This window comes from Sardina pilchardus, chromosome 21 (genome assembly GCF_963854185.1).
Source record: "Sardina pilchardus chromosome 21, fSarPil1.1, whole genome shotgun sequence".
NCBI classification, from domain to species: Eukaryota; Metazoa; Chordata; class Actinopteri; order Clupeiformes; family Clupeidae; genus Sardina; species Sardina pilchardus.
Window position 1 is genome coordinate 29,771,140 of NC_085014.1, and position 26,231 is coordinate 29,797,370.

Below are 26,231 nucleotides of genomic sequence, written 5' to 3' on the forward strand. Positions count from 1 at the left end.
AAGACATTTAGGCATCCTCCACACACCTAGTTTTTTCCTCTCTAACATGTCAGTCAGCCTGGAACAGCAGTCAGCAGTGATATGAATATTCTTTCTGAGAAATCAGTGTGTAAAACTACTCTCAAATCTGAAGGGACAACATTGAGAAGCTTCATTTGTCATTTTATTTGTAAGGGACCATGTACAGTTTTTTTAACATAAATGTTTCCATTTGATGCACTGTACCAGAGTTAGCCTTAGGCTAATTTACATCCGCTGTCCCCCTGTGATACCTAGTCCTGAGAGATAAGATTTAGTTGAAGTTAAAAAAGTAACATGTATGGGTTGTTAGGATTTAGTTCTGAGGCTGTACCAAGATTGACCAAATTCAGCCATTCCTGATCAAGGGTCAATTTAACCTTTGATTAAACCTTGATTTGCAATTTAATGTTGATCATCTGCGATGATGGAACAAGGTGAACAAAGCAGTGATGTCACATTTGTTTAAATGTAGTTTTTTTTTGTTTTTTGAGTCACAATTGCCTAACACATGGAACAATTTTGTTAAATTTGAATTTAGTTAAAGTTAAATCTCAATGATTTAACATAATTTCATTAGTGCATTCTGTGTAATGGCTTGAACATTATTACGATGGCTGATTTCCACTTCACTACTTCAAGTAATTGACAGAGGGATGGAGAAGTCTATGTGCTCCCATTTTTTAATCTTTTATCTCCCACTAACACAGTGCAGTATCGTATTTCATTGGTACAGATGTCATATTTCAGTTCTATAGATTTCACATTAAGGGATATTCATTTATCATGAAGTCTCCACTAGAAGCCATGGTTTCAGCTTTAGAGGGTGGAATATACATATTTTAGAGTATCTGCCTCTATGTGAATCAGACCAATGTAATTTTGTATTCATCAAAATGAGCTGATTTAACAATGTAGCCTGTAGGCCATTTTAATTCAATATTTTCAACGAGGAACATTAAGGCCTCTTAGACCCCAGGCCCAGAAAAAAAACAGCCCTGCTACAAGAAGATAAAGATTAGACTGTTATATAAAAGATAAGTAAAGACCGTTTCTACCTTGGCTTTCTTGAATAAGGAGAGTTAGGTGCATGGCCAAACGCTGTGGTACACAGGAAACAGTTTTCCTTCTTTCATATGCAACTGTAAGCCTTTTCAAGTTTCTTTTGGGGAACCGCTAGTATAACTGGATTTCTCAAAACTGGGATAAGGGCTTATTCGGTGTTCTGAATAACATACAAAAAACAAAAAACAGGATACTTCAAAATCCTGACCACAACCGGGATACTGAAGTGCACGTAAAAGCAGTCAATGTGAAGCAAACTGACTCAAAACACAAACACAAAAACCCTCCATCTGATCACTGGCCCTCCACACACTACAATAGTTGTTATGGTGTTTCTAGTTGATTTTGATACACTTAGGGTATTTAGTGACCACCTCTGTTTAAGTTAGGCCTACATCACACCAAGAGGTTACATTGTATAAATCTGTAATCTCCACCATGGTAATTTTTTTGCACAAAACGCAGATGGACATACAGACAACATCTCAGACACATGAAGATAAGAAATGAAAAACAATCAATGAAAGTTAAATTAATAGCAGCTCAGTCAGGTATGTGTGTTGTCACTTAGTTTGGTTAAGAATGCTGATGGCAATTGAGGTAATATATTTTTAAAGACACGTTTTGACTCTCCGATTTGTTTTTAATGGTGTTTAATAGACGTCGAGCATATCGGCAAACCAAGACGGTCAGTGCGTAAAGTTTGCCTTGCGCGTACCTGCGCAACTTCATTCGTTGCCCTGGCCATAAACCCTCGAGGATAATTACAGTGGAGTTTCACCAACTGGCAGGCCAGAATCAGTTGTTTTAAGTTTTACAAATTTGCATCGAAATAATCTTTGCTGGTGAGCTTTCAATTAATAGACTTTGCCTATATTTCCGCCTTTCCCAACGTCATTGGCTCCATCAGAGAAATGGGCTCTGGCTCCAGCGCCATCCATAAACAAGGCAGATTATGTAAATAGGCTAGAAATGGTCTCTTAATGGTGTTGATGTTTCAAACATATGTTTATTTTAATAATTGGCAGATGATAGCCTACGTGATGCTTAACATCTCAAACAAAATGGCAAAATGGCCAGAGTTCGTAGGCTACCCAATGCCAGGATGTAGCGGGAATCTAATTTGAGCAACACATTTCAACAGGGTGCGTTATGCCTTATGAAAATATTATCAGATAGGTGTACGCGCTAACATAATGGTATAGGCTTATGTGCAATGATCAGATAATTTGATGGGTATCTTCTGGGGATATCATGCCTTTAGACACTGATCACCCCGTACCCCGATCCGGATGCTGAAGCTCAAAGTCGAAGGTTACAAAGCCAAACCGTTACAATAGAAATGACATTTGGGATTTTCAAATGTCAGAGAACCCCAAGAGATTTCAGTATACCTGCGACACATTCAATCTGTTACAAGATTGTATGAAGGCTATATAGATAAGAAAGCGCCAAACACGGTCTACTGATTTATTTAATATTGTGCATTTGACATTAAGCTATCCTAAACTTACGCATTTACGCTGTTCTCTGCTAATTAAGGTCACGTTCCTGGAAGACGATCTTTTTTGTTATTAAGGCCTACAGCTCTCGCCTCCTCATAAACCCAGAGAACTTGCTGCTCCGCCTCTAACAAATACGGTGCTCTTCGTTTCGGCATCCTCACTCATGGTCTCGACTCGCAATTAGTCTACATTATGTCTTCATACGTTTGCCATGCACGTGCACAACTCTAGGTAGGCCTAACCATTACGGGGTTAATGGAGCTCATTCATAACCGGTGTTTTGGAACCGACAGCTTGGGTTTAATCGTCAGGGGTTCATACAACCTATAGTTTAGAATGTAAGTGTTTGTCAATCCTCTTTTCTGGAATAGCATACTTCCTAATCTAGCCTACAGTCAATTAGCACCACTGATTTGAGACCTGCCCAGCTCGTTGATTGGACTGTTAGCTCTGTCTGACGTTTTCACCGTGACCTACACTCTGAATTCGGTACACGTGCGAGTGCATTTGCTTCTGACATAAGAAAATGACACTTACCCTACAGTAGCCTACTACTTGTCTCCTTAAGACACAATGTTGTCTTCCTCAGTAACACTGAAAGATGATAACTTTTTCACGCGCAAGAGGAGTAAGGAGCTTCAGCTTGATTTTGAAGTATTCAGAGATGAAGATAAATACTCCGACAAGACAGAGTCTGACCTACCTTCATTCAGCGTTGAAGCTCTGATGTCCAGTAAACCGAATAGGCCTGCTAAGTGTGACTTTTCTGCGAAAGTATACACCGTTGCGGGAATCTTGCCCGTGTCGACTACTTCAACGGGTTCATACTCTGATCGACTCGTCTCGCTTTCTCCGTCACCCACTGTCTCACCCTTCTTGTCTGGACGGCTAATGAAAATCCCAGAATGTTCGTACGAAAAGCTAGGAAAACACGAACGAACTTCATGGACAGTCCATCTTCGATTTCCCCCAAGTAAGTTGATCAGTTTGATTTGATGATGAATTGGCATGTGTAGAGTAATCATTTAATTGAACAACATTGGCAGAGACCAGACCTGCAGGCCTACTAGGCTATATGAATATTAATGCAGTAAAACATATCTCCCATTGCAATATTGAAAAATAGCCTGAAATAATATAAAATGACCGCTTCTAAGACATGAAAACACAAACATGAACTGACAAAAAGTATCTTGCAAAATGATCAGGCCATTGGGGGGTTTTGGAGGTACATTTTGTCTTTATTTGCTCATTATAAGTCTCACAAATTGCTTAATTGTGATTGGATTGGGTTGAAATTTGTTATGAACATCCAAGAAACCCACTAGGATAATTGTAAATTGTTGCTGGATTGGGCTAATGAAATGAATGAATGAATAGCCTAATCTTTCACAGCCTTTCATTTTCTGAAATTTCACTGTAGTGCAGCCATACTTTTGGGTCTTTTAGTCATGTTTGGACTTTGCTTTGCTTGTATTTGTCAGGATAGCGAAGAGATGACATGAGTGAGTAAGAACGATAAGGAAATTATGGTCAGACTTGAACCTGGTGATGGTACGGGATGCTGGCACTGCCATTGTGCTACAGTTCCCCCTGAGTTTGTGTTAATGTAGTTCTATAACATCTAGGAGTTTTTAGTCTAAAAAATTTGTGCCACTGATCTTACTAAATGCTCTTTATTTGGTTAAAGGGACACTTCATCGATTAGCATTAAGCTTTGTATCTTTAGAAAACCAGTCATGTTTTTGAATGGTCGTGCATCATTCCCTCAGTTTGCCTTGAGATGGGAGAAATACGGATTTCAATGAAACCCAAGAATAGGACTTCCTGCTTTCAATGATGTAAAATGATGATTTTTACATCATTGAAAGCAGGAAGTCCAACATTGAAATCCGTATTTCTCCCATCTCAAGGCAAACTGAGGGAATGATGCACGGCCATTCAAAAACATGACTGGTTTTCTAAAGATACAAAGCTTAATGCTAATCTGTGAAGTGCCCCTTTAAGTGTTAAAGCAACATCATTCAAGAATCTTACACTTTTTGAGATATGCTATCCTTAGGCAATTAAGTTTTATGGTATCAAATTCATTTTGATGGTTAATGTGGGCAGACAAACACATTTGTTGTTTCCAGCCATTACGGATGCATTTATATGTTGTTCTGTGAAAAAAAAAGAAGTGAGCTTTCATCAGTGCCAATAAGGCTCTGAGTGGTGTTGGTTTTTACCCTGTTTTTGCATGTATTTTAGGTAGCTATAGTCTATGACCAAAACTATACTGTCAGATTTTGCACAAATATGCCAGGAAGAGATTGAAGGAGGCAATAAAGGCAAAGGACAGTCACACAAAGTATTGCAGAACATTTCTCAGAGGGGAATGGAAACAAATTGCATTGGCACAATTTTCTTTTCCTTCATTATCAATCCTTTTACACTTTAAAGCCAGTTTTGTTATTTTTGATGAAGAAGGAACATTGATGATGGCGTAAACACTGACACTGCGTTAAAAGGCATCCTGTGCAAGTTTTTACCTTATACGCTACAAAAACTGCTTATCTAATTTAATCTAACCTGTAGGCCTAATTATTAATCTTAAAATGAAACAAATCTAGTTGGTATTGTTTTCAGTATAATGAGACTGCTTCCTGGTAAATAATTTGATTTAATTTAAGAAGAGTGACTTATTTTAAGAGGTCTCATCCTGAAAACAAGAAAGTTTGTGTATCAGTGCGTCAAGCAAATTTGGCCTAAAAACAAGCACTTTTGTCTGCCAGAGCGTTGAGATAATTTGTCTGAAGACTCCTTAAAATAAGTCAAAATCTCCTTAAATAACATTTTTGATCATACTATGAGAATAATAACACTTGGTTAGATTTTAGTTTTTGCAGTATATAACAGCTTCAAAGTAATTTTGATGGTAAACCAATTTATAAAAGGAAGAATCAGACACCCTCCACATCAGTATGCTACCAGTCTACCGAGAACCAGCCTTACAACTTTGCTCTCCCCTGACCCGGAGAACTCCAAATTCCTTAATGGCAATTGTACAATGACCTACTTTTTTTTTTATGAAATTGTGTCATATTTCCCCGTCAGTCAACATGGTTCTTTTGAGATGATCTTTGCTGGTTTTTAAACAAATCCATGTGTACTGTCTAGGGTGAAGGTTGCAAGCCAACCATATTGATGTAATAAGAGTTCATCGTACATACATTTCTCATTGTACATACATTTCTCTCCCACAAATACAGTTGTTGGCTTTTTATACAGTGTGGAGCACATGTATTTGATTTGATTGACCATGCTAAAGTTGCCTAAAAAGAGGAATGTAAAATCTTCATTTGACAATTGATCTTAATGCCTTAATTAAAAAGAATGAGGAAAAATCAAACCGCAAAGGACACCAATTTTCTTTGTGATTGAAGAATGTATCATAAATAAATAAATAGATGTTCTTCCTTAAATGCTAGGGGGCATAAGTATTTGACCCCTATGTTAAATTCCCATAGGAGTAGGAGGATTTTTTTAAAATATTGTTTTATTTTTAAAGGCCAGCTATTTCATGGATCTAGGATATTATGCATCCCGATAAAGTTCCCTCGGCCTTTGGCATTAAAATAGCCCCACATCATCACATACCATTCACCATAGCTAGAGATTGGCATGGTGTTTTTTCCAGTTAGTCTATTAGCCTGTTTGATTTGCATTGAGCTCAATAGTGCATTTCATACCAAGTTCAGTGTGCTTCACGCAGACAAGAGTAGAAATTGCAAAGATCAACCAGTCGTAAATATTTAAAATAAAAACAATTTAGAAAAATGAATAAGAATGAAAAAATAAAAGTAAAAATATAACAAGCTTCTGCAAAAGATCAAGTACAAAATAGGTAAGATTAGATAAAATGGAAGATAGTACAAACATCAGCAAACAGAAACAATGAAAATGTAGTTAAAATATGTGTGTTATGAAATAAAATAAATAAAACATGAGAAATACAATGCACCTGAAGAAAAAGTATGAAGAATAGTGTATAAATATAGACTAGTAAAAACACAGCAAAATATAGTAAAAGTGATAATATAAGCAAAATAAATTAGCATGAAATATAAAAGAAAGGGGTATGTAAAATACATTGAATAAAAGAGTAAAAAGAAACATGACTTAAAAGGTTAAAACATTTCATCTAGTAAAACACATAAGATCTACAAATAAAAGAAAATGCTATAGAGAATAAGTTCGTTTTTAATCTGGTTTTGAAGCAGTGTGACGTAGGGCACTTTTTGGGAGTTGATTCCAGGATAATATTTAAGGGCAGTTGATGTGGATGACCAGATCTGAGGGGGAAGAGGGGGGTGTAATATTGGAACATGTCAGTTAAATAGTTGGGCCCATTTCTACACAGTGATTTAAAAACCAGCAGCTGCGTACCTTACAGGAAGCTTGTGTATAGACTTAAGTAATGGGATGATGTGGTCTGTTCTCCTGGCCTTGGTTAGAATTCTTGCCTCTGCATTTTGAATTAGTTGCAGCTGCTGGCATTTTTGGAGAGGCCGGTAAAAGACCATTACAGTAGCCAACCCTACTATAAAAACATGGATGGTGACATCCGACCCCTACATTTAGCAATGTTTTTTTTAATTATTAAAGGCTGATTTACATCTTTCATATGACAGCTGAAGGTAAGATCTGTCAATCAGGACACTAAGGTTTTTAACACTATTCTTAAAGCCCTTTTGCATCAAGAAATGAAGCAACCTTTAGTCTATCTTCTTCCTTGCCAAATACTTTGCCAAATTCACATTTGTTTTTTTCCTGATTTAGCGGAGTTATCTGGTTGATGCATTGACAGACGGATTCAAGGAGACCACGATCATTTGGACAGGGCTTATCGAATAAAAAAAATACTTTGTACATGTGCATATCATGTTTTGTATAAAGTAATTGTCAGTATTACAAATATGTACTACACTTAGAAATTTACTCTACGGGTATGGATCAGTTTTACAGCTACAGATCATCCAACAGTTACAAATAATTTACCAATATAAATATATTCTACAGTTACAAGGACGGTTTAGGACAGTCCCCCCAGTCCCCCCCAGTGTCCCCAAGTTTTTTTTTTTTTTTAATCCCGCCCCAACCCGATTCTTCAGGAGATCCAACCCTCCCCGCCCAACCCGCAAAAATATGCTTGAATTGTGTCCCAAATCCTACCCGACCCGAGGAAAGAAAAAAACGCACCTAACGTCTTTCGTAGCCTAATTAACCTAATTCCCCTTTGTGAAGACAGCAGTGGTTAAAATGATCATTGTCATTTTGACAATCTGCACTCTTCCACACCATTCATAATTGGAATCTGCAGCCTAGACATAGCCAGTGTTAAATCTCATCTTCATGGACATAACAATTTTCCATTAAAATTTCCCCTTGCAACTTCATAGGCTACTTTTGCGTGAAACACTGGCAAGCATAAACAAATTTTGAATGAGCACAGCTGTGTATTCGTGTATGACAGAAGCAAGGTGTTCTCGCGTTGTGCACAACCTTCCATATCCCAGATCATTAGGCTACATGTCCGTAACATAGCGTATGCGCGATTTACTTTTTTCAGTCAGTCACGCATGGCGCAATTGGATGCTGTTTATTTATATCTTCGAAGAAAGGGACGCGCCAGATTCAGTCAGTTGTGCACTTTTGAGTGCAAGAGAGCTCTGCATGTGTGAAAGTGGTCATGTTAGCTTAATGCCTTTAAGATCATAGCATATTGCATGCGATTTAGAAAGTCTGTAATGCAAAATGTTAGCCTAATTTGTTGCACCTAATATGTCATAAGTTCCCAAGTGAGAAATGTGCATTTTTACTTTTTTGACCCGACCCACCCGCTATATTTAGAAAAAACTACCAGGCCTACCCAAATACGCCCGACCCACGGGTAAATATAGTTTTGTGTTTCTTGCAATGCTTTTGCGTTTCCTCACAATAAAGTTTGTGTTCCCTCAGTAGCCTATGGTGCCATAAATCTTGCCTCTAGCAGTAGAATGCATCAGAATAACACATAGGAAAACCACTGTTCACCAAGTCAAGATGAGAAGTGCGGTGCGGCACAAGTTTGTAATGTTTACTGAGTGTATGATGACTGTAGCTAGGATTTTTCAAATACCGAGGTTAGGGGCGTTGCTATGTTAATGGTGCGTTATTATCCGAGGTCAAACACATGACGTTGCATAGCGACACGCACAAACACGCCCCTTTTCCTCGGACATCGAACTTGCCTGCTCGATTGAACTCAGAGAAGGCCAAGCGAAGTTTCCGAGGTCATGTAGTGATGCCCTAGAGTGATCACACTTCAGTCAAAGCCCGCCTATGCCATTATTAGACATTTGTTTGTGTTTTGACTGGTTTGGTGGTTTAAATGATGATTTCAATCTTGTATTACTGCAATACCTTAGACTTCTGCGTCTGTATCACTGCCTATCTCCTCTGGTGTTCCCCAAGGTTCTGTCCTTGGACCCCTTCTGTTCATTATATATCTTCTCCCTCTTGGCCATATTTTCCGTAAAGATAACATTCCATTGCTATGAAGATGACACCCAGCTCTACCTATCCACCAGACAGTGTTGGGAAAGTTCACTACTAGTTCAGTTCATAGTTCACAAATTTAAAAATGAACTAGTTCAGTTCATAGTTCATAATACCAAATTGTGAACTAAGTTCACTGCTTTAAAATATGAACTAGTTCAGGTTTTTTTTTTCTATATGTTCTTACACTTTTAAGATTTGACTATTTATTTGCTTGCACAGAATCTACCTAGGAAGGTTGTATGGGTGCTTCAATTTTGTTAGCTCTGATACGCAATACGCATTAAGGGTGCTCAATTCTCTAAGCAAAAGTCTTGAGGCACCGAAGTAGTTTAGTAGTTACAGATTACAATTTCAAATAAAAAACACACGACTACATAGGATCCATTACATGAGAAAACATTAAAAAAAAAAAAATTAACATCACTCGCATGGAATTATGGGAATACGTAGGGCCTACTCAATGCGCTGAAACCTCTTCAACCCTCTGCTGAAACTGCAAGTGTAGATTGCTTGCTTATAAACTCGCACTGCGCAGAAACAAAACTTAATTAGCCGAACTTATTTAACTGTGCAGAAACCATTAGCCTATGCATACAATCCTCAATATTCGTGAATTAGGCTGTGAGCCTTTCATTGTGCAAAATCATCAACGATGTTCCTAATGCATCGTATTTTCAATGGACAGGATAGCTAACCCACTGAGCAGGGGCAGCCGTGGTGTACTGGTTAGCACATCGGGCTTGTAACCGGAAGCCCAACGTGCCGGTTCGATCCCCGACCAGTCCACCACGGCTGAAGTGCCCTTGAGCAAGGCACCTAACCCCTCACTGCTCCCCGAGCGCCGCTGGTTGGGCAGGCAGCTCACTGCTCTGGGTTGTGTGATTCACCTCACTGTGTGTTCACTGTGTGCTGTGTGTTCACTAATTCGGTTAAATTGGGTTAAATGCAGAGAACTGAATTTCCCTCACGGGATCAAAAAAGTATATATTCTATTCTATTCTATTCTGAGCCTCTCCTGCCCCATGCTGCTCCTTAGGTATGTCTTAATAAGTTTGATTTTGGAAAAAGATCGCTCAGCTGTTGCCACAGGCACAGGCAATGTCAGAAACAACATGAGAGCAGTAGTAGCCTAGGCCACACACTGTTTTTGCCCGAACCTTATTGAACGAAATTAAAAAAAAGAGTGAACGTGACGTTCACAGACACCAGAATGAACACGTTCACAGTATTGTTCATCAGGCAGAAATACAGTTTGTTCGTTCAAGTTCACCAAAATTATGACCGAGTTCTTGAACTTTCGTTCAATGAACGCGTTCAAGCACAACACTGCCACCAGACCCACCACATCCCTCCCTCCCACTTCTGACTGTCTTCAGGAAATCAGGTCCTGGTTCTCTCTAAACTCTCTCAAGCTCAACAGTGCAAAACAGAACTCCTCCTTATTGGCACCAAATCCATCCTCTCTAAAAAGAAATGACTTCTCCATCACCATCGACAATTCATCTGTGTTCCCCTCCCTCCAGGTTAAGAGTCATGGATCCAGGATTCTGTTCTCCCCTCCCTCCAGGGGGAGTTCATGGATCCAGGATTCTATACATCCTGATAAGTTTCCCTTGGCCTTTAGAATTAATATAGCCCAAAATCACCGCATACCCTTCACCATACCTAGATATTGGCATGGTTTCTTTTTCAGTTAGCCTATTAGCTGGTTTGATATGCATTAAGCTCAAAGAGCATCAAACAGGCTAACAGGTTAACTGGAAAAAACACCATGCCAATCTCCAGGTATGGTGAAGGGTATGTGATGATGTGGGGACATGGGTACTTGATCAAGATGCATAGTATCCTGGATCCATGAAATAGCTGGCCTTTAAAAATAAAAACTTATAAAAAATCTTCCTGCCTCTATGGGAATTTAACATAGGGGTCAAATACTTATTCCATCCTATTTTAGGGAAGAACATTTATGTCAGCGGGGGGATTTTTGTTTTTTAATTTCGACTGCTAAACACAATTTGAACATAGTTTTTGGTGGGACAGGACTACAGAAATACAGAACAGAGAAAGCAGTGCCCGTCTTCTGTCTGACTCGGGACATGAACATGGCCTGCCTGCAATAGGCTATCACTTCACTGCTTGACACTACCCCAGATGGAGAAATGTTGCATGTTAACAATGGATAGAACCATTCAGAAATTATTTATTTTTTATGCAAATGAGCATTAGCAAAAGCATAGCTTTTGGTGAACAGAGATGCAGATCATCGCCCTAATTAATTTGTTTGCGCAATGTTCAGCTAGTTCTGCATACACTCCAGTGAGAGTGAAATACATGTTTTAACTGTATACTGTAACTGTAAACTGTCTCATCACCATGCTGTTGTGTTTGCTATGATATTTACCTCTGTTACAACAAGTCGTGACTTACAGTATGGCCATAAAACTTTTAACTTAGGTTACAGGCTTACAACAGTCTAATCTTGAGTAACCTAGGTGAGACCCATGTCGATATCACTGGGCTATTAATCCATGATAGCCATTGATTGTTGAATATTTTGTAAGGAAATGTGAAAGACATATGACTAGGAATTGGCGTTTGAGCAAACAAAACATTCCCATAGGCTAACATTTGTTGCAATTCAAAAACTTTTACTATCAGTTCATTTGTTTTACTTTCATTTTGATTGCAGTGTGAGAAATATACTCTCAAAACAATCGTTTATGTTTGAAGCAAATAATAACTCAAATAGAAAAAGGAAATGTACTTAATTTAACCAGGCTATGTTGTCCAAGAAGCCCTGCCATATGTTCTCAACATACGTCTGCTAAGGTGTTAATTGTGGATTTGTCCTCTTTACTTTTTAAACATTTTATAACTCTTTTAATGTTTTCCCAGGACGAGTCAACTCATCTGCTTGCCCTCTGAGGAAACACAAAACTAATAGGAAGCCTCGGACACCCTTCACCACATCACAGCTTTTAGCCATGGAGCAGAAGTTTTGTCAAAAACAGTATCTGTCCATAGCAGAGCGTGCACAATTTTCTAGCTCTCTTAATCTCACAGAAACACAAGTCAAGATCTGGTTTCAAAATCGGCGTGCTAAAGCCAAACGACTTCAGGAGGCAGAACTGGAAAAATTGAAGATGGCAACCAAACCTTTGTTACCCCAAGCTTTTGAATACTCTCTCCCTATTGGTTCCCATGTCTCTGAATCTTATGGTTTTCAACGGCATGTTATTGGTGTTCCTGTATCTCCAATGGAACTCTACGCAGCTCATTTTGGGTACATGCACCATATCGCCTGAAGTAACCTGTCAACATTTCTCTAGGTTGGAGTCATCAGAATGTAGTCTGCACACTCAGAAAATAAATAATGCTCCAGTGCCATCACTCAACTTTCAGTGTTGATTTGATCATTCAGTTATGATGCTTCCTTGACTCATTGCTTTGATTCCATTGACAGCCACTTTATGAGCCTCCTTTAAGTCTGTAATTTATTCCATATGACTCATGATTAGACTACAGCCAATTAGTTAGCCTAGCTTATGTAGTAGTAGTAGTAGTAGTAGTATTAGCAGTAATAAAATGAATGATGATAGTAATAATAAAGGCAAGCAGCAATTATTAGGATTGGGCACCGAAACCCAGTTCTAAGTTGTAACTGGCACAGTCGTAAAGACATTGAATAACAACGTGGATTTAAAAACAAAACGAAACAAAAAAACGATGCATCATTGCATATCATATGCCATGTATAACATTCTGCTGTGGTAGCACCACCTTCTACAGAGTTAGCTAACATAAACACTTCAAGATATAGGCTTAAAGCTGAAGGTATGAAAACTCTTTTGTGTTGCCTTAAAGCATTATCACAGGCTCTTCTCAAAATCTAGCAAATAACTACAGTAATTTCCTGCATATAAGCCGCATTGTGTAAAGGCCGCAGTACAGTGTTTTATGCAAGTTAAAAGAAACAAAACCATATTAACACCATATTAACTGCCCCCTGTATTAACCTCATTGCTGAAGAAATTTTGCAAAATCAATGTGTAAGCCGCGGCTAATAGTCGGGAAATTACGGTACACACAAGCAAAAGGCTACATGAAACACACCAACAGTCTACTTTACATAAAAATGTGCTAATGCGCTAACTGACATCCATGGAATATTATCAGCAAAATTGTAATGTGAAAACTTTGTTTCAAAATATGTTCTGATAACTTCCAAACTACTTAATGACATTAATCTGTCATATGCATGAGGCCCAGAGTTAGCCTGGAAAAATCCAGACTTTATTCACAATGTGAATAAAGTCTGGTGACTCACGATTGGGATTTGTATCCAGCACTCGCATCAAGACGGGCATTAACGTTGAAAACATTGGTTCAGCCTTACTAATCACATTGATAAGAGATTCTTAATGTTACTTACTTTGACTAAACTTTACAAACTGACAATAAACGGTCTACCTTTGCTGTACATACATTTCTGCATTTTTCCAACTACATTTGTTGATGTTTGCAGGTGTTGCTGCTTCTGTGTATGACACGTTTTGGTTTCATGTTCCCCTCTCATTGCTGATTGGCCAGACATTTGTCTTGTTTGAGGGAAACGGTTATCAACTCTGGTGTTCCAGACTAGATCTCCCTGAGAGAAGATCTGGGTGGGCGGGGCCAGGCTACCATGTTTTGCGCACAGTTGCTGTTAAAATGCCTACTAGCGCTGGGAATTGAAATACATCAATACTAGCTTATGTAACATGTTGAAAATTGCGGAGGAAGACATACAATTTATTGAAGCATTTAGGAACACCATACATTTGAAAGCTGACTCCACTTGCAATTGCCGTTGTCCATGACCTGGCAGTTCCAAGGCAAGCCGCTTTAGATATGGCAATCCATCTGCACCTTGAAAGCAGAGGGAAGATTGGGCTACTTGCCAATGTGTGTGCATCCATGGTAAGCTGTTTTAACATTCAAAGTTCGCCATCTACAATTACCATAATGACTTGGTAATTTGGTGGAAACTACAGATATTGATAATAAACTAAATATAGTTCAATTTCATATTCAAATGATAAACAAAGTCTAAAAAAAAAATTTGTGGGGAAGTGTCTTGAGACAGTGCCATGTGTCCGTTGTAGTGCCCCCTATGGACAGAAATCTGTCAATAATTTTTTGGTGATTGTGTGTGTCAAGGTTATGTTATTTGTAACCTTGTAGGAGTTTTGTTTTACTTCCAAGTTTTTTGAAGGTGGAAGACAATTGAGATGAGAATTAACATTATATTAAAGGTAAACTATGCAACATTTTTCAGTTAATTTGTTTCATACTGTTATGCATGATTAAATGAGTCATTACCGGTCAAACAATGGTTTTTTTTGGCCGCCCTAGTGGTCTGTAGCGGTAGAACCACGCTTGCAATTTCAGGAGCCCTCGGGCACGCCCCCATGGTCTAGGAAGTCTCATATGAAGTCTCGATCATGCTCATGAAAAGGCAGACTGACGGATTGAGGAGTTTTGGAAAATATACACACTAAAGCTGTAGTGGAAGCTCTGCAGAGAAATATGCAAGCATAAAACGAGCGAAAACGAAAAGCGAAAGCGAAACCGGCGATGAAATCGCCAATCCTACATAGTTTCCCTCTAACAATATTGTTCTATGAGCAAAAAACTGGACTACATAAGAACAAACTGCAATTTGGCTGGTATTTGAAATATGGTTAAATATCCCTCATGGGTAATGCTTTTTATGAACATCGTATCCATAAAGCTTTATAAACACATTCATGGAGGGTTATTAAGTATTCATAAAGCCTCATAATTATCAACATAAATCAATATACGTCTATAGCTATTATACTTATAAAGCATTATGATGATGTTGTATAAGGCCTTGACATATCACTATAATATCACTACAATATAATAGCTTTTTTTCCTCAGTATCCACAAAGCATTATAAACACATTGATACATGCATTAAAGCAGCGTAAGGTATGGCGCAAGTCTGTATAACTATACAGTCATGACTGCACTCATAAAGCGTTATTGCATAAGCCCTTGTTTGAAGTATCACAATGCATTGTAAATCTTCTTTTACCTATTTATAATAGCATTGACGATACACTTCCATACAAGCTTTCATAATAAATGTTCCTTGTCTATAATTTCTTCAAGTCCGAATATAAATGCTTATAAGACTAAATTAAGAGTTACAATCCACCAGTACATACTTCAAGGAACACTTCACCGTTTTTTCATATTAAACTACGTTATTCTCTTAACTAAGACGAGTTGATACTGTACATACCTCTCACGTTTCAATGCGTGCACTCACTGGCTCTGGCAAATACAGTTACACGAGTAGTCACACGACCAAGTATGGTGAGACAAAATAAAACGTGGTGCATTTCTAAGCAGGCAAAAGGGATAACTATATTGTGTGGCGGAATAACATTGGGAGCACTTAGACTCTGTGCAGTAATATCCTCACTCCAAAGTGAAACTGAAAGAGCAAGAGTGAGGATATTACTGCGCCACACAATATGGTTATCCCTTTTGCCTGCTTAGAAATGCACCACGTTTTATTTTGTCTCACCGTTCTTGGTTCTGTGACTACTCGTGTGACTGTATTTTAATAGGGAAAACATGGAGGTGTTTGGTCGCTTCTAACTTCATCTCTGTTTGGATCCTAATGAATGCATTGGGCTAGCTAAATGCTATCAAAGTTGCGCCGCGCGCCAGAGCCAGTGAGCGCACGCATTGAAATGTGAGAGGTATGTATCAACTCGTCTTAAAGCAACACTAAAGCACTTTTCCTCTGTCGCACACATGCTATTTGTTTATCCAGCAAATAATAGACATGGTAGAATGATTTTATGAAAATATGATGTATTGCGACACCGAAGCAAGTCAAATTTGTAGTTTCTGATGTCTCATTTAATCGAACTACAGATACACTATCCCACCTCGTAAAGTTGAATAGCGCGGTTATAGCTGATAAGAGGGCCGCGAAGTGAAAGCAGAAGTGCCGTTCACTCTGTTACGAGTTGATGAACCGCTGAAATGATTTTGGGAACATTATTTTAAGGTACAAAAAACTCTTTAGTGTTGCTTTAATTAAGGGAATAACATAGGTTAATATGAAAAAATGGTGAGGTGTTCCTTTAACAGCAAAAAAATGTATATGCGATTAATTTAGATTAATTAATCACAGAGTATGTGGTAACACTTTATTTTAATGTGTCACTGTTACAGTGTACCTACCTAATTAGTTACAGTGGTACAACCTGTGTAACAACATGTACTACTATTGTACTTGCATTATGTATTTGTGGGTACAGTACATATAGTTGTTACATTGTAATACTGAGTGCTTTTACAAAACTTTGCCAATTTGCCTACATTTTTCATCAGAGGCAAAGGGCTGACCTGAAACCTGCTGGATGGGGCAAATCTGGTCATGATAGATTTGATATACAAGCCATTCTTAGCTCCAGTCAAGGCCTCATTGTCCTCAGTGTACATGTAACAGCAGTACTGCTACAACCTTGTTACGGGTTTATGCCACTGTATCAAAGAGTAATAAGTGTGTACCAATACAGTTGATGCATGTGTTACGTAGGGTGATGGCAGACATGTTCCAAGACATCAAAGACACATACATGTCATATTAACTGGTACACTTAACAGGTTTATTCCACTGTATCAAAGAGTAACAAAGGTGTAGCAGTGCACCTGTTACATGTATCAACTGTGTTGGTACACACTTATTACTCTTTGATACAGTGGCATAAACCCGTAACAAGGTTGTAGCAGCACAGCTGTTACATGTACACAGATGACAAAAGGCCTTGACTGGAGCTAAGAATGATTTGTATATCAAATCTATCATGACAAGATTTACCCCATCCAGCAGGTCTCAGGTCAGCCCTTTACCTCTGATGAAAAATGTAGGCAAATTGGCAAAGTTTTGTAAAAGCACTCCGTATTACAATGTAACAACTATTAATATGTAGGTACCCATAAATACTGTACATCAGGCAAGTACAATGGTAGTACCTGATAGTACATGTTGTTACACAGGTTGTTCCACTGTACCTAATTAGGTAGGTACACTGTAACAGCGACACATTAAAATAAAGTGTTACCGAGTATGTAATTAATTAGATTACAATTTGTAATCGATTGACACCCCTTAAAAAATCATACATAAACACAAAAATAATGATATTTCATGAAGATTTCATTTTTAGGTCTTGTGAAAATACGCATTTCTGTAATTTTTGGTACATAGGCCTACCTTTTGTGTGCTATTATGAATGAGTCAATGAAGTTTCATGAAGATTGCCCATTTAGGGAGTCAAATGGGAACCAAATGAGGCCAATTATAGCAAATTCCATATTTTGACGTCCAGCGGTTCTGATATTAACATGTGACAGCATCGTAGTAAAAAAGCGATTGTAAAAAAATCAAGTATCTCTTGTGTTTTGAGTCTGTGATCATTGAATTCACATAGTGCGTGGAATTAGGCCCCCTGATTGTCACAGTCTGTCTAGGTGTCAGGCGTGAAATGGATATTATGTGTTTATTTACATTATAATTGACATTTTATTTCTACACCAAGATGGCTCCCGGTGTATTAAAGAAATAAATAAGAAAATAAATTGTATTAATGGCAATCACAATACTTTGTAAACATCGTAAAATGGAAAGCAAAGTAATATTGTGTCATGATACAAATATCTTAATACTATAATCTCTGTGGCAAATCCCATCCCTAATGTATACCTTGATATTACACATTCGCTTAATATTCAAAACATACCTGGACCTCTCATTTATTAAGTGTAATATGAACTACTTTAAGTTAGTCTGCCTTGTATTCAACTGTGGAATTGTAAAAAGTGTTTGAACATGACATTAAATGTAAAGGCATGTTGTTGCGTCAAACTGTTTATTGTTTAAGTAATGATTCAAATGACAAATTTTCATTTGTTTTCATGTTTTCTGTTCCGTTTTCTTTAAACATACCATATATAGAATATATGCAGCCGATTTTCTTGGCTAATATTTGGAGGCTTTGATGACGATCTTGCTGGGTTCCTCAAACCATTTCTGAATCATTTGTGTACTGTGTATGGTGTAAGGCATATTATCCTGATGAAAGAGGCCACTACCTCTAGGGAATACTGGATAGTCAGGGTCAGCCTGACCTGAGTGCCAAGTGAGATCTAAATGTTTTATTGTACCATGCCATGCACTTGCCCCTCCCTGTTGCCTGCTGTCCAATGCCACTGCCCCATGCCATTCACCTATAATCTCATACCACGTGCTTACTGTCCTGTGCTACTACTGCCTTGTGTCTCTTGCCCCTGCTAGTTGCCTGTATTTTACCATGCCACATTGCCACTGCACTGCCCCATGCCACTCTCCTACTCTCTCATGCCAACTGTTCTGTGCCACTTGCCCACTGTCTCTGTCACTCCAACTAGAGCTCTGCGGGACAGTTCCCACGCCCTCCCATAATATTATGTCCCGCTCCTGCAATGATGTGTTTTGCCCTGCTCCCACCCGCATCTGGAACATGATGTCCTGCCCATTCATTTTAGTTTTTCTTTCTGTCTCACAAAGGAGCTCTTCACATACGCATGAGAAAGACTGCCAGATGTCTGATTTTAAGTTTCTTGGTTCTGAATGTAGGCTACCTTTCTTTAAAAAGGCACTAAACACTAAAGTGGCCTAGTAGTGCCCTCTTCCTCTGTCATGCTTTTGATTTTGAGTTGTTACAACAGAACAACAACAAGAATTGAAGCCACATAAACGACTAGGCTAGGCTTGTCCATCCGAACATCCAGCTCAACTATGCTTACGTTCACTTCTATAATCATTTCCATATTTAATATTGCGCACGTATTTCATTTTTAGAGTGCAGTGAATCATCTGTTTCTTCCGCACCCGCGAACACACCTCTCTCATCCTGCCTGCTCCTACAAAGAGCTTTCAAAACTAGTCCCACGCTGCACTCTTTTGTGTCACGACTCGCGACTCGCGGGACTCCTGCAGGAGTGCACAGCTCTAACTCAAACCTGCAAGTCTGCTGTCCTACACCACTGCTCCATGCCACTCGCCTACTGTCTAATATCACTTGCTTACTGCTCCATGCCTCTCGCCTACTGTCGCATGCCACTTGTTTAATGTACATGCTACTCGCTTATGTTTAATGTACATGCTACTCAGCACCACATGCACGTGCTGCGTCCATGCCACTGGCCTAATGTATGATGCCACTTGCTTACTGTCCCTTACTACTCATCTACAGTACTGTCCTGTGCCACTTGCCATGTATTAGGGTTAGAATAGTTAACAAGGCCCCAGTCGTGGCGCGACTGGCTGGGGCACCTGCACCGCACGCCGGCGACCCAGGTTCGATTCCCGCCCCGAGGTCCTTTCCGGATCCCACCCCAACTCTCTCTCCCACTCGCTTCCTGTCTCTCTACACTGTCCTGTCCCATTAAAGGCATAAAAGCCCAAAAAAATATACTTAAAAAAAAAAAAAGAATAGTTAACAAGTGGCAGCAGACAGTAGGCGAGTGGTGTGCGCCGCCAAGAAGAGTACAGTGCAGTAGATCACACCAAATGTCATTTTGGTAGGCAGTTCTTCATTTATGTGTTAACTGGACTTACCTGTTTTGGCCAATTTTGTGTATACAGTACTTTAATGTGCCATTATGAATGAGCCTGTGAAGTTTCATGAAAATGTGCCATTTACACAGGCAGATATTGACTGCTGAAAATATATTGGCTGTTGCTGAACTATTCAACCAAATAATGTGTGAGTTACATCAACTTACAATGTTTAGTTTTGATGCTATTATGATAGTTGTGAGATGAGCCAGGTTCAAAAACCCGAAATATGTGATTTCTGCCAGATGGTTGTGTTTGAGGTGCCGCAGTCCACTGCTGATTGGTCAGATGCTATGATGTCAATATTTGTAAGATAGCTTGATCTTCCCTAATTGGCTGAGAGAAAACCACATGACTCTACAACTCCAAATGGAGGCAGGGGGAGGGAATGTTCAGTGTGTGCGGAAGTGACTACATATGGTTATTTGCCCCATAAACATGATCAATGTTCCTGACATTCCTTACCATCATTGATGGAAGATCTCACTCCTTCAACACTCCTTCAAATGTTATGACAAGTTCAAGTGGATGGAATTAGTCTACCAAGAGACTATGTAGACATTTCCCTGAGCAGCACATCGAGCGTATTGTAGCGATGGCTACAAAAATTGGAAACATCTCGGACAGGCCTGCAATAAACATTAGGCTAGGAGGCTGCATGCTTCTGCACTTACTAAACTGTAGTCTTACAGGCAAAGCAGTGGGATAGTATTAAATCAAATACATGATTTTCAATTTCATTTGTTGAGAATAATCTGCAACACATTAAAATTGTATTACACGTTGCTCTGCTGTGTGCCAAGATGGAAATTCCATTTAGAGGGTACCAGGAATAATAAGGGGATTTTTTTTGGGAACTCTTCACGTTCAATGTCAAAGTATGATCCAGAAATTAAAACTAGACTGAATGAACTGCCACAAAATGAACCACCACATTCAGGACGAGCTGCTTGAGTCTGCCGTTTCACTGCTACTTCAAAAGATAAAAGCTGAACTGCTTGATTGAACAGCTGAGGCCCACACATTTTGCCATACTTCCGTATGAGGTCAAAGATCTATCTGACCGCAAGCTAGTTGCGGTCAGTATCAGATTGGTCCATAGCGGGATAATAAAAAAAAAAACAAGTGATAGGCTTTGTTGAAACTGCGGACATGTCTGCTCAAAGAATATCACAGAGGATCCTTGAAGCCTTTGAACTTCTTGGATTGGACCCTTGGATTGGTGCCTGTGGGACCTACAGTTTGTCACTGTCATGTCAGGGCACAGGCTCTCCTAAAACATAATGTGTTCAAGGGCTGTTTTTGTCCAGTACACTGTAATTCTCACTTACTTCATGTAGTGCTTGCTTTGTACTGCAGCACAAGTGTCAGGGCATGCTGGCAACCCTGTTTACAGTAACACTGTTAATCATGTACACAACTTCTTCACTGGCGCCCACAGCCATGCTCAGTTTGTGGAGCTACAGACGGAGATGCATCCAAACCACTCATGTATGGAGCTGGAGCGATTGTGCAAGACTAGATTGATCTCCAAATCAGCGTTGGTGCATAACATTTTAGAGTTGCTGGATGTGTTACTGGAGGTGCTAGCTGAATATGCCCAATCAAGTGGACAAACTAAACTAAAATTAAAGCATTCCTTCTCATGAGAAAGATTTTGCAAACTGTTTCTGCGCAGCAATTTTACCATAAAGGGGCTGCAGAGTCCAACGCTTTGAGAAACAGACTGTATGTCTTTAACTGAAACATTGAAAGTGAGGTATTGCCACTTTCCAAGATTATTCCGATGGCAACTTTGTACTTAAATTGAGGGAAGAGGTGATGGAAAAGCAAGGGATATAACAACATCCTGTGAGCATAAACTACATACAAAATCAGATAACCGAATCGAACAGTCAATTTAAAGATAACACTTATGGAATAATACGAGCCTCAACTTCCCTCTTCCCAGGATCCACCACCTCCATACAATTTGTATGGGATTAGTTTACCTAATTTCTAACCTTTCTTCCAAAAGTGCATTTGTGAGGTCACACACTGATGTTGGACGAGGAGACTGGCCCTCGGTGTCCACTCTAATTCATCCCAAACGTGTGTTCATCCACACCAAACTCTGTCATCCTTGCCTTTATGGACCTTGCTTTGGGCACTGGTGCACAGTCATGTTGGAACAGGAAGGGGCCATCCCAAAACTGTTCCAACAAAAATGGGAGCGTGGAATTGTCCAAAATCTCTTGGTTAAGGCTGAAGCATTGCAGAGTTCCTTTTAGTGGAACTAAGGGGCCAAGCCCAGCTCGGGGATGCCCCTGAAATAATAATAACAAAATAAGAGACAATTCAGAAATTAAAAAAAACTCAGAGGCTGTGATCAACCATGATTAAAATAGGAAAACCACTAACTTACTTTATCGACTACACAAGGCGGAGTCGCCTGGGTTTTGAGTTGAAGTTGCTGATGATATCGTCATAATCCAGTGTGTCCATTAGATCTGTTTCGAAAGACAAAATCATCAGGTTGTTCAAGTGTCCAGTCATTATTGATGATTGTGAGCCTTTACTCTTTTTATTGCAAAGCTGTGTTATGTTCTATGGCTACAGTTAGCCATTCATATGTCTGACTAAGTTTGGTGGCATTTTTCACCAATCCGACAACTGTATACAATAAGCAGATCAGATTTAAACTTCCCTTCCCCTTCCCCATAGCCATGGTTCCTGCCTGACTACTGTACGTACTCTACGCTCATTTACATCTCTCTTCATACTCCGCCCAATCAGCGAACAGAGGGCGTTCCCAAGAGCGATTACATTTAAGTTTCAAGCCTATTGTTATCGTTGTGTCCCCTGTGGTTATCATATACGTCAATACCAAATGTTAGCGATGGAACTCAAATGAATTCAAACTTCAGACAAGCGTCCACAAACCAGGATATAAACGTTTGCCAATGGAGCTCTCGGTGAAGAAGAGAGTCTGGTCTCCAGGCTAACACTAGTTGCTTTCTCCTGCAGAACAAGTAGAAAAAATAAACAAAAAAAAACAGCTGACATCTTAGCAGTAGAGCAACTGTGGATTGAAATAAATCCTTGTTGTTACCTCTTGCTGGATTATTGCCATGTTCCTGGTTCATAGTTTCTTTCTCAAAATTCCCCTGTGCTGCTGGTAACTCCAACTGACTATCCGTATCCAGACTTCACGACTCTACAGTTTAAAAATCAGCTCCAATCCTACCACAAATCACTTACCCTCTGATTCCCCATTCTTACATTTTGTTTTGAATGTCATTCACCTTTATTATGTGACTACTTACATTCACATTGTGTGAGTTAATTAACCCAGGATGTGGGCTATACTGTAGGCCTATGGAATGCTGAAATGTCAGGCTACTACTGTGGTGCCAGATGACGCCTGTAGAGGCACAGCTGCACACTGATCCTGGCTTCTAGCTCGTCCATTCTGCTTCTGTCCCAGACAAGCTGTGCATACAAAAAAGTGATGCACGACTTCTTGACACGGGGCTGCAAGTTGCTGTGTGCCATTGGGATCAACATCATATTGATCATGTGATACTGGTGCACACAGTGACCACCATGTTCAGTATAGGCCTACTGCGCCCTTTAACCTCCCTCCCAATGCCAAATGACAGCTGCCTGTATTGTAGCACCCCTGGGTGCTAGCTCCCTGACTTATAATCCGAGGTGTCTCAAGTTTAGAGTATGGGTCTGGGCAGGTGCAGGGCTCAGCCTTGCAGTCTGCTTAAAGGGATATTCCGCCATTTTTGGAAATACGCTCATTTTCCACCTTCCCTCGAGCAAAACAATCGATATTTATCTTGTTCCCGATCATCCAGCCATTCTGTGAGTCTGGCGATACAACTTTTAGCTTCAGCCTAGCATAGATCATTGAATCGGATTAGACCATTAGCTTCTCGCCTGCTAGCTTCATGTTTAAAAGTGACTAAGATTTCTGGTCATTTTCCCATTTAAAACGTGTCTCCTCTCAAGTTAGAAAGTGCAATAAGACCAACTGAAAATGAAACCTGGCGTTTTTCTAGGCTGATTTGACATGGAACTACACTCTCATCTGGCGTAATAATCAAGGCAACTTGCAAACGTACCATAGGCGCAGTGATATCTTACGCAACATCTGAAAATAGTCCCCATAGACAACAAGCAGTAGTAGTGCCAGTAGCGGCAAGTTGCCTTGATTATTACGCCAGATGAGAGTGTAGTTCCATGTCAAATCAGCCTAGAAAAACGCCAGGTTTCATTTTCAGTTGGTCTTATTGCACTTTCTAACTTGAGAGGAGACACGTTTTAAATGGGAAAATGACCAGAAATCTTAGTCACTTTTAAACATGAAGCTAGCAGGCGAGAAGCTAATGGTCTAATCCGATTCAATGATCTATGCTAGGCTGAAGCTAAAAGTTGTATCGCCAGACTCACAGAATGGCTGGATGAACGGGAACAAGGTAAATATCGATTGTTTTGCTCGAGGGAAGGTGGAAAATGAGCGTATTTCCAAAAATGGCGGAATATCCCTTTAACATAACCCAAGAGACATGACTTACATTTCCATTTTCATGAATGCACATACAATAAACGGAATTAAGCCGTTTTCTACAAAACCCTGAAGTTGGCGTAACCAGGAGTATCAAGGAAGAGGAGGCACGTTCATGTTGCCTCCCCTGACACAGAAAAGTACCCCAATTCGCTGATAGCAAACATTACTCCTGACGTCACTGAAGTTTTCTTCACTGTTGACATGGGCTCAGTTGAGGAGTACAGTGAAGTCTAAGTGCGTGGTGCCTTAAACATTGCAGTGCAGCCTACAGCATCACAAAAAGCTCAAGACCATAATGAAAGTCGGGCTCGCGACTTTATTTGTCTTCGTAACGTACGTATGGATAGCTGTATGTGCCCCGCCGACATGTTACTCAAGAGTGTTAGGGCTAAGTAAGGAAATAATGGATACGTTACACAAATTACATAAACATCACCGCACGGTGAGTACATTTGTGATAATTAGCTTTGACTTCACCGATATCTTTGATAATTGCTTCAACATTATCTTACCTAACTGTGGTCTCCTTGCAGAAGGACTGCGCCGAGGTGTTGCCAAAGCTGTTTATAGACGTGCACGTAAGTTGGCGAAACTATAACCTGTTGTAACTTATAGGCCTAAGTATTTTCTAAACATTATTCGATGTTGATGTCAATGTGTTAAACTCTCGGTTTAGTTGTTGTTGTTTTTTTTGTATTGTAATACTCCCAGAATTCCTGCGTCATGCCTAAACTCAGAGACTTTCTTTACGTCGTGGAGAATCTACCCACACCTCACTGCAGAGCGCGTCCTAGAGTCGCTGTCCTGCGGCGCAAAGTCCGAAACTTATATACCATCATCAACAGAGTTTGCTACCGTGTAAGTCTGTCATTTTCCTTTTTTTTGACATTCAGATCTGATGTGTGTGAGTTTATCTTTCAACACTCCGTTTTCCCAACAGGATCTCGTGTATTTCACCGATGACTGTGAGGCTATAGAGACAGGACACAGCAGTCCACGATACGGAGAAGACAGACTTCAATTGTTAGAAGAGAACTGAGTAAACATATTTACTTCCGTGCTGACGAAACTTTTAAACTTGTATGTTGTATCTAGGCCTAACACAAAACTAGAGTAAAGTAGATGTAAGTTAACTGAAATAAAACAAAACACAAATATTCCTTGATGATTTATTCCCCTTGGTAGTGAAAACTTTCCACAGGAAATGCTCAGAATGCCAGCCATTCCAATGAAAACCTTAAAATAATAAACCATGGCATAATATTTGCTTCCGCTGAATAGTCCACTTACACACACACACACACACACACACACACACACACACACACACACACACACACACACACACACACACACACACACACACACACACACACACACACATAACGTTATGCTGCTCTATTCATTCACTTCTATAGCCTACATGTCTGTGAAAGTGCCAGCATGAAGTCATGCCTTCATGTTGGTTTTCCCATTCAAAATGTACTTGTCCTCCTACATGCTGATATAGCCTTGATCTTCTGGTTACATTATATGCTGCATATATGCTGATATTTGTATTTTACAGTGTATCTGTATTAAAAATCTTTTTTTCAGATACAGCCTGGTGTGTTTTGTGTAACAGATCTGAATATTTGTGGATGTATGCATTAGGCCTAAATGTGATAAATATGATAAAAATGTAAAGATTATGTAGGCCTATCTACATTTGGGACAAATAAATAGCACCTAGAGCCATCTTATTTTTCCCAAGCACTGCAGATTATGTGACACTGCATGTGAGTGAATGGGGTAATATTGAACTTGTAGTCTA

General features: G+C 39.5%; 2 protein-coding genes across 2 annotated transcripts; both read left to right on the top strand.

The window, feature by feature from the left end:
- Window positions 1–2,875: 2,875 nt before the first annotated feature.
- LOC134068987 (homeobox protein XHOX-7.1-like) lies at window positions 2,876–12,560 on the top strand. Its single transcript, XM_062524828.1, has 2 exons — window positions 2,876–3,561; window positions 12,066–12,560. The coding sequence occupies exons 1-2, from the start codon at window positions 3,162–3,164 to the stop codon at window positions 12,473–12,475; spliced, it is 810 nt and encodes a 269-aa protein (XP_062380812.1). The 5' UTR covers window positions 2,876–3,161; the 3' UTR covers window positions 12,476–12,560.
- A 12,050-nt stretch (window positions 12,561–24,610) lies between these two features.
- LOC134068818 (cytokine-like protein 1) lies at window positions 24,611–26,015 on the top strand. Its single transcript, XM_062524596.1, has 4 exons — window positions 24,611–24,860; window positions 24,952–24,996; window positions 25,130–25,276; window positions 25,359–26,015. The coding sequence occupies exons 1-4, from the start codon at window positions 24,714–24,716 to the stop codon at window positions 25,455–25,457; spliced, it is 438 nt and encodes a 145-aa protein (XP_062380580.1). The 5' UTR covers window positions 24,611–24,713; the 3' UTR covers window positions 25,458–26,015.
- Window positions 26,016–26,231: the final 216 nt, after the last annotated feature.

Coding starts and splice junctions, on each gene's coding strand:
- LOC134068818 (XM_062524596.1), top strand. CDS start 24,714: ATGAAAGTCGGGCTCGCGACTTTATTTGTCTTCGTAACGTACGTATGG. Junction 24,861..24,951: donor TACATAAACATCACCGCACG/GTGAGTACATTT, acceptor GTCTCCTTGCAG/AAGGACTGCGCCGAGGTGTT. Junction 24,997..25,129: donor AGCTGTTTATAGACGTGCAC/GTAAGTTGGCGA, acceptor TAATACTCCCAG/AATTCCTGCGTCATGCCTAA.
- LOC134068987 (XM_062524828.1), top strand. CDS start 3,162: ATGTTGTCTTCCTCAGTAACACTGAAAGATGATAACTTTTTCACGCGC. Junction 3,562..12,065: donor CCATCTTCGATTTCCCCCAA/GTAAGTTGATCA, acceptor ATGTTTTCCCAG/GACGAGTCAACTCATCTGCT.